The following is an 8560-nucleotide window of genomic DNA, read 5'->3' as shown; positions in this document are numbered from 1 at the left end:
GATGAGATGGGTGATGGGGAATTTCTTGCTATATTGCAGGTTTATGTCTCTGAGCGCAGGGTCTTCCCTCCCACGTGTGCAGCACAACAAGCCACTGTCCATATGATGTATATGGTTTATGGTGAATGAACCACCTTCAGTGGCAGCCTCCTCTCCTGCTCCCCGCAGGGTTACACACACTGTGCTTGGGCAGGCTCTAGCGTGGCATTAATTCGTGACCGGAATGGGGTAGTTGGAATATTTTTTGCCGAACTTAATGCTTCTTATTTTAGCAACGCAATAAGAAGCGCCGGGGCGGCCTCCTTCATCCCCCCTCCATCCCGTCCCCGCTGCGCCCCCCGGCGGCCTCGAGCCCGCGGCCCGGCGCTGTCCTTACCGCCGGCCACCAGGGGGCAGCAGCGCCGCGCTCAGGGGCTCCGGAGGAGCCGCTTCCGGCCCACGTGGGCCGCGCACGCACATGGCCGCGGTGAGCGGGGAGGGGGCTTGGACGGGGGAGAGCGGGGCCGGGGTTGGAGCGGGGCCTCCCCACCCCGAGGCTCCTCCGTGGGCCCTGCTCGGTGCAGGATGTTTCTCCCCCGGGCTCCCCTACAGCGGCTCCTTCTCACCCCCCCCCCCCCCGGATCACTGCCGGGTGGGTGCTGTGGGGCTGCCCCCGCTCCCTGGGGCATTCCCGGTGCTGATCCCGCTGTCCCGCAGAGCATGTCGTCGGACGAGGACGTGCAGCGGCTCCTGATCCAGTTCCGGGATGAGGCAGGAGAGGCCCTGGGCTCCCCCTTCGATGTCCCGGTCACCATCACCCCGGACAAGCTGCAGCTGGTCTGTAACGCGCTCCTGCAGAAGGTGAGACCCTCCCTTGGCATCCCACGGTACCTCCGAGCCCAGCCGGGCCTCCCCTCGCTACCCCTCTTGCCCTTTCCCCCAGGATGAACCGGTACCTCTGGCCTTCTTTGTCCACGACGCCGAGATCACCGCGTCACTGGAGAAGACCTTGGTGGGGCAGAGTGTGGAGACAGAGAAGGTCCTGGACATCATCTACCAGCCGCAGGCAGTGTTCAGGGTGCGGGCAGTGACCCGCTGCACCAGCTCCTTGGAGGGACACACCGAGGCTGTCATCTCTGTAGCCTTCAGCCCCACTGGAAAGTACGAGGCGCTGATGGGGGTCTGAGGGTAAGGCAAGAGCCACTGTCATCTTTCCTTGGTACACCACACTGAGCTGGGGTCTTCCTCCTCTCCCAGGTACCTGGCGAGTGGCTCTGGAGACACCACTGTCCGATTCTGGGACCTCAGCACAGAGACACCGCAGTTCACAGCCAAAGGTGGGTGCTGGATGTCCCGGGGGGGCAGCTCCTGACCCCTGCCTGCTTTGGGGGAGCAAAGAGAGCAGAACCTGGTGCTGCTTGAGTCATACATGCTGGGACCATGGCGCCTCTCTTTGATTAACTAAGTGGAGGACAAAGGTTTGGCCAGGAGGAGCGTGGAGGGTTCCCTCACCTCCAGTCGTGGTGGGACATCACAGACAGTCACAGCTCTCTATTCACACCTGCTCATGCTCTCTCTGCCAGGTCACCGGCACTGGGTGCTCAGCATCGCTTGGTCACCTGATGGCAAGAAGCTGGCCTCAGGCTGCAAGAACAGCCAGGTATGTGTGGTGGTGGGGGAGTACTGAGACCTTCTGCAGCCCTGTTGCCCTGTTCTGAACTGAACTGACCCCTTGTAAAGGGGCTGTGGGGGACGAGGGCTGAAGATGTGATTTTCTTGGGTATAAGGGGTGTATCCAGGTGTTTTGAGGGGGATTCCTGTTCTCCAGAGAAGCTTTGCATGTGGCTCTGTTGCAGTAGTTGCAAGTGGCGTCTCTTAACTCTGTTCCAGGCAGAGCTCAGTCTTTGTTGCCTTTGCAGGCCTCTTGCTGCCGAGTCCTGCTGTCTTGGGGCAGATGGTTTTCCCTCTGCACAGGAAAGAGTCCAGGCTTTGGACGTGGTCCTTGGCAGACGGTTCCATCACGAGGCAGGTGTCTGGAGTGAGAAGGATCATCGCCTGGTCAAGCCAGGGCTGCTGCTTGCGTGACCCAGACATGCAGCAGCAGCCGGTTTCACAGTGCTCTCACTCAGACACAGCCAAATTCCCGTTTACAGGAATAGGAAGGGGGCCCAGCCCTGTGGAGCAAACTGTGTGTCCTTAAGGTGTAAACAGAAATGCCTGGGGAAGTGGGAGCACTCAGAAGTAAGTCAGTAAGTCGCTGAGCTGCAGAAGGGCAGTTGCTTGCGCCGACCTTTGAATTGGCTGAAAACGGCAACAAGAGGAGCCATGGAGCTGCTGCTGTCCTGTGCTCTGTTGGGTGCTGTGATACTAGCCCCAGGGAACAGGCCAGGCAAGGGTGGTTTGATGCTGTTCTGGCTCTAATCTAACCCAGGGTTCTGCTTGTCCTCTGTTTCTCCTGGATTTTTAAGTAGGAGATGACTAATGCCTTGGCTCTTTGGGTGAGCATTTATGTAGAGAGAGGAAAGAAACAGAAAACCAGCATGTCTCCCACCCACAGAATCCGATCAGAAGTAGCATTTAGCTCTCTCTGGCTTTCATCGTGCTCTGCAAGTGTTCACTAACTGTCTGGCACAGGGTATCAAAGGCTCAGAGTGGCTTTCTGGGGACCTGTGTCAGTTTTGAGTTCAGGTAGATATTTTTGTAGCAGCAGCGTTTCAGGCAGTGAGGAGGGTGATCGGGTCTCATTCTTTTGATGTCAGCTGATTGCTGCAGGGATCTGAAAGGCATCCAGCCCTCCTGCCCCCCTCCTTCTCTGCTCCCTGCTTCTGCCAGTGTGAATGCGACACCAAGGACACCTCTGCTTTCTAAACGGAGCCTGAGTGTCTCTGGGATTCACATGATGTAAGTGTCCTGACGCGACCCTCTTGCCTCCTCTCTTGGACAGATATTTCTCTGGGACCCAGCCACTGGCAGTCAGATCGGCCGGGTGCTTTCTGGCCACTCCAAATGGATCACGTGTCTGTGCTGGGAACCGCTCCACATGTAAGTGAAGGGCCAGCCCAGCCCTTTCCCTTTACTCGTGTGGAAAAGAGCAGCCTGGCCTGAAAGGCACTGCTCCTGTTCGCCTTTCTCCTGTTCCAGGAGAAGGGCTGGGTGCAGGAGAACAGCCCCCAGGGTGGGCCAGCAAAAATGTGTCTGTCGGATCCAGGAGTCACAGCTGCTGCTCACAGTCCCATGAGGTTGCTGGGAAGTCACTGCCAGTCACTTCCCTTGTATAGATACACCTGCCTGTGGAAAACAGTGCTTGTATGCTGCTGGATGAACGCTTGAGCTGCTGAGCTGAGAGCAGGAAAGCTGCTTGTGTGGTGCCTGAGCTCAGGCTCTGCAAAGGACTCCCTTTCTGCTCTCCTGCATCCTGGTTGCCTCTGTCATCCTGTTTATTTATCATGAGGGCTGATTAACTGTGCAAGCCCCTTATCTCTTTGATCAGCTAAAGCTTTGTCTAGGAGAAATGGGTGGAGGGGGTTAGTTGTATCCTGTTATCCAAGACATGATAGAAACAAATAAATAAAAAGAAAGACAAAGAGCCCCTTCATAACAGAGCCCTGCAAATTGAATTTGCCAGTAGGAAACTCCAGCTATTTGCAAACAATTAAATGAATTAGCAAAAATTGATTATAAAGGAAGATGAGAAAATGGAGAGGAGGGAGATGACCCTGCCAGGGCTCCATGTCTCATTCTGTAGCCAGCTGTGCTCCCTGATCAGCTGCTCTGCAGCAGGAGGGGCTGTGCTCTTCCTTGCAGCTGTTCATGCCAGGGACCTCTTTCTTTGATGTTAAAACTGTGCTGAGTGATAAAGATGTTGTGCAAAGGACAGAGGGCTACGGCGGCTCCTACCCCTGTCCTTGCTGGGCTGTGGCCAGCTGCTTCCAGGTGTGTTAAATTTGCCCCCCTGAACTATGTGGATGGACTTTGCTGCTTTCAGCCTTGCCAGCACAGTGTCATTCTGTGTCCTCAGGCTGTTGGAAGAAAAGCATGGCATAGGCAGGAGAGCATTCAATGTGTTGCTGTTGCTACCCATCTGCACCAATCCCCCTGCCCCTGGCTCCCCCAGCCAGTGCCCAGGAAGGTGCCAGTTTGTGGTATCCTCATTAGCCAGTGGGCTAAAGCTCTGGAAACAAGGTCGTTGCCAAGGGCTCGGGTGCCAGGTTTACCCTGGATTGGTGGCTCCAGTGTGCAGCCCAGTCAGTTTGGAGGAAAGCATTTTTCTGCCTTTCCCCTCCCTTGTGAGATCTTGTTCTCTAGGTCAGCACTCTGCCCCTGCCCAGCCTCTCTCTGGTCTTAAGCCCAAAGAGAAAGTTGTCTTTTATTGACTCCTGGACCATTGAATCCCCTAGGGCTGATGGTGGAGGAGCTGTGTGTGGTGCGCAAATGGATTTGGTCTTCTTTCTTTCCAGAAACCCAGAGTGCCGCTACCTGGCAAGTGCCTCCAAGGATGGCAGCATCCGCATCTGGGACACACTGATGGGCAGGTGTGACAAGATCCTCACGAGCCACACGCAGTCAGTGACATGTGTGAAGTGGGGGGGTGATGGCTTGATCTACTCCTCTTCCCAGGACAGGACCATCAAAGTCTGGAGGAGCCAGGATGTAAGTGAGGCGGGTAGTGCTCAGGCTGGACACACTGTGTTGTAGTTTTGCTCTTCCTGGCACAACTTGTACCCCAGAAATGGAGGTGTAGAGTGGGTGCTGTATTCTCTTGACCTGTCACAACCTGTTGCTTGAAACCATTTGGGTAGCTGTTGTGCAATGTTTTCATCCCTAAAAGCATAAAGTGGGGCTAAAAGCTGGAAACACCCTTGCAGTGACCTGTGCTGGTAGGTACCGTGCAAGGCCCTGCAGGAAACTGGTTTGTGAAGCTCAGTAGTGTTACTTCTTCCCTGCTAAGCCTGGCTACAGTACTGCCTGCAGCTTGGCCAAGAGGGTTTGGAAAGTTTAGGGTTGGTCCTCCCAGCCCAGTGGGTGCTGCCCAGTCTGTCTCTGTCCTGCCCATTGGTCTCTGAGCCGTGGTTTTGTTTCCAGGGAGTCCTCTGCCGCACCTTGCAGGGCCACGCTCACTGGGTGAACACCATGGCCCTTAGCACCGACTACGTTCTGCGCACCGGGGCCTTTGAACCTGCTGAGGCCACCATCAACCCGCAGGACGTACGTGGCTCCTGTAAGTGCAGCTCCTGCCCTGTGGGCTGGGGGAGGTAGTGAGGACCTGATGTCTCTTCTCAGTGCTGCCACAAGCCAAAGCAGTCTTGAGAGCTGGGAGCAGGACCTGTGCTGGTGGCAGCCGTGGTCTTCCTGGCTCATGCACAGGGTCGAGCAGTCTGGGGGATGTAAGGCCACTCTGTTTTCAAGGGATTTTGCTCCCAGTGTCATGCTTGGCAAATAATGTGGGTGACCAGTCACACTGTGCTTAGCCCATGGAGCGAGGATTGGAATTGGCATCATAGGGTTAGAAAGTTTCTTTTCACCTAAGGTTGTGCAAATCTCTCTTTTCCCCCCTCTGCCTATTTCAGTGGCGGAAGTGAAGGATAAAGCACAGCAGAGGTATAACCAAGTCAGGGTAAGTCCCTTTTGTCCCTACTGTAATTTCTAACAGTATTACTGGTGGAAGCAATAAACGTTCACAGTTGGCTGTTGACCCCAACATTGATGTGCTTTGGGCTCTCCATACGTGGCTTGTACAAGACTCGGGCTCTTTCATCCCTTTCTCAGGGCCAGGAACCAGAAAGGCTCGTCTCAGGGTCAGATGATTTCACGCTGTTTCTTTGGAGACCAGCAGAAGACAAGAAGCCACTGGAGAGAATGACAGGCCACCAGGCTCTCATTAACCAAGTGCTCTTCTCGCCAGACACCCGGATAATAGCTAGTGCTTCCTTTGACAAGTCCATAAAGCTCTGGGATGGCAGGACAGGAAAGTGAGTTGGTTTGTTCTGTTACAGAGGTGGTGCTCGTATGGGATCTCTGTGTAACACACAGGTCAGATCTTCAGAGCAGGCGCAGCTGCGGTGGGATGGGATGTTCCACTCGGCTGATCTCCTGGAGAGGTGTGTGTTGCACACTGCAGACTGACCCAGTTCACACAGTTCCTGTGCCAGAAAGTAGCTTGTTCTGGACAACGCAAATTCTTGTTACAAGTGGTGCTGTTGGTGTTTGGATGCTGCTTGTAGCATCCAAAATACTGCAGCTTTTTACCTTCAGCTAGAGTATTGATAAGCTCTCTCAGGGATAGGGCAGCCTTCCCTGTAAATCAGTCTTTATACTGATGGGCTTGGGTTTCATGTCAGTAATTTCAGTGGTCCTCCTAAATCTGGATTGCTCAGCCAGAGAGAGTAAGGATACATCTGTACAGTAAGGCTGTACTGTTGCCTACTGGGTATGAGTTTCCTGGCAGAGAAGTTGAGATGAAGAGCCATCTAGAAGGCTCTGAGCCCCTCTGGGAGGGTTTTTAGACAGCTGAACCACCCATGGACTCTGTATAGCAATTGACTGCCTTGTGCATGCTGGTTTGGGGTGTGCTGGCGTCCTCTGACCGTGCTTGCTTGCTTGGTGGAGAAGAAACATGAAGGCTGGGCAAGAGCTGGTTTGGAACAAACCCAGCTACCTGCTCCTCTTAACAGCTTCCTCCTGTGTCCTCCACACCAGGTACCTGACATCACTGCGAGGGCATGTCTCAGCCGTGTATCAGATTGCCTGGTCAGCCGACAGCCGCTTGCTGGTGAGCGGGAGCAGTGACAGCACGCTCAAGGTCTGGGATACCAAGATGAAGAAACTGGCCATTGATCTTCCTGGCCATGCAGATGAGGTGAGTTGTCAGGCTGAAGTGTTTGAGAGGGGCAGGAGTGACCCTTCCTCCCAGCAGAGGTAACTCTATCTGTCTCTAATGCTAGGTTTATGCAACGGATTGGAGCCCGGATGGACAGAGGGTAGCAAGTGGAGGGAAGGATAAGTGTTTGAGGATGTAAGTAACCTGTTGTCTGTTCATAGAAGATATTGCAGCTACTCCCATGTGTCTTTCAGAGCTGCAGTTTCCTTGCAGAGACCTGCGTGGTTAAGGCATGATCTCTCCTTGCAGAGAGCACAGCGCTGGGCCAAATTCCAGCTTGGAGACCTGACCTCCCTGAGGGCAGAACTGCTGCTGTCCCCTGGGAGATGACTAGAAAGCAGAGTCCCTCCAGCTGAGCAGTCAGTGGTGGAACTTGACTCTGATGTCTGTTTTGGCTCCTGGAGAGGGGAAGGAACAGTTGTACCAGTTGGTCAGTCCCTTCCTGTCTCACCTTCCTCCCGTCTCGCGGTTATGTAGACGGACAAATTCCTGTGAGCTGGTTGCCATTTGACCATGGCTGATAAAGAAACCTAGGCCCTTGCTGTGCAGATGAAGGACCCCAGTACCTGCTGGGCCACAAGGATGCATCAGCTCTTTCTGTTTGCAGATGGCGTCGCTAGGAGCAGTGACACGAAGCTGCTGGTGCCATCCTAATCTGGGCTGCCCTCACCACAGGCTGGGAGATCCGCGAGGTGATGGATGATGGAGGCTGACATGAGCACGACATCCTGTTCCTATTGGCTGCTCTCCCTCATGGACTCTTTCCTTATATTTATTTAAGGAAATTTTAATTCTAGTTCTTATTAAGAGCTGTGTTTTGCAGGATGATTTCCTCTGAGCATTACAGGAGGGATATCTCATCTACCCCCATCTCAACTGTCTTTTTATTGAAATTTCATGTTTACAGTAGCCTGCTGCCTTGAAAGGGGCGAGCAAAGGGTAGGGATGGCTCCTGCCCCTTCTTGCTGTGTGAAGAATCCTGCAGAGGAAAAGGTTTTAGTGCAACAGACAGGGTTGTCCTTGTGTGACCTTCAGAGAGGGAAAGAGGAAGGGGAAAATTCAGCACATCATTACATTACACAACTGTGCTCGGCTGCATGCCTGGGACAAAGATCTGCTGAGGATAACATCTTAAGGCTTCCCATTATTCCAGTGAAGTTTTGCCTTTCCACAGCCCATTTCTCTGTGGGCTGTGCTGAGCATTATCTGTTAGCAATCCTCTGCATCCACAGGAGAGAGCTCATTCACTGTTCAGGGTGCAACAGGCGTGAACTTCAAATGACTGATGGAACTGTGCTGAGTTATCAGGGCTCAGTGACTCTTGGAAATGGGAAAATGAGGCAGTTGTGCCTCTAGATAGGGAAGAGAGTGCCTGTTTCCCATCCGCTGCCGACTCGAGGGGGGAAGAGGAAAGGGTGGGGAAGGGGAAGAACGGAGCAGGCATTTTGAGTGGTGTTTGTCCCTTGCCCTGGATACGTGCTGACAGCAGGGCTGGGACTGTCACAGTAAATGGCAAAACCTCCATTGCACAGAGTTGGCTCCTTGTGGAGTTTCTCGAGTGCATTTACTTGCCCAGTGGGTGAGAGGGATTCATACTGTCAGATACATATTTGTAAGCTTGCTTTTGAACCTTTTTGTAAGTCAGTTCAGGCTTCCAGGAATCATGAGGTGAATAGACCTGACTTAGTGTTTATTTTCAGTGTT

The 8560-nt window shown here is 53.7% G+C and overlaps 1 protein-coding gene across 1 annotated transcript; it reads left to right on the top strand.

Annotated features, from left to right (window-relative positions):
• The first annotated feature begins 365 nt into the window (after window positions 1–365).
• On the top strand, window positions 366–7726 carry NLE1 (notchless homolog 1). The gene is made up of 13 exons (XM_057416174.1): window positions 366–466; window positions 697–840; window positions 923–1140; window positions 1237–1316; window positions 1563–1639; window positions 2924–3021; window positions 4437–4629; window positions 5062–5197; window positions 5547–5593; window positions 5746–5948; window positions 6676–6835; window positions 6921–6991; window positions 7464–7726. The coding sequence occupies exons 1-13, from the start codon at window positions 458–460 to the stop codon at window positions 7474–7476; spliced, it is 1449 nt and encodes a 482-aa protein (XP_057272157.1). The 5' UTR covers window positions 366–457; the 3' UTR covers window positions 7477–7726.
• Window positions 7727–8560: the final 834 nt, after the last annotated feature.

This window comes from Pezoporus wallicus, unplaced genomic scaffold (assembly GCF_028554395.1).
Source record: "Pezoporus wallicus isolate ANWC-B61680 ecotype Strahan unplaced genomic scaffold, APGP_CSIRO_Pwel_v1 contig_8517, whole genome shotgun sequence".
In the NCBI taxonomy this organism is placed as follows: domain Eukaryota; kingdom Metazoa; phylum Chordata; class Aves; order Psittaciformes; family Psittacidae; genus Pezoporus; species Pezoporus wallicus.
Note: the sequence above shows the minus strand (reverse complement) of the source record. Positions and strands in the feature narration are given on the sequence as shown.

Bases quoted from the DNA above. Each gene is read 5' to 3' on its own strand.
- NLE1 (XM_057416174.1), top strand. The intron at 1,141-1,236 runs GTACGAGGCGCT...CTCCTCTCCCAG, and splicing joins GCCTTCAGCCCCACTGGAAA to GTACCTGGCGAGTGGCTCTG. The intron at 4,630-5,061 runs GTAAGTGAGGCG...TTTTGTTTCCAG, and splicing joins AAGTCTGGAGGAGCCAGGAT to GGAGTCCTCTGCCGCACCTT.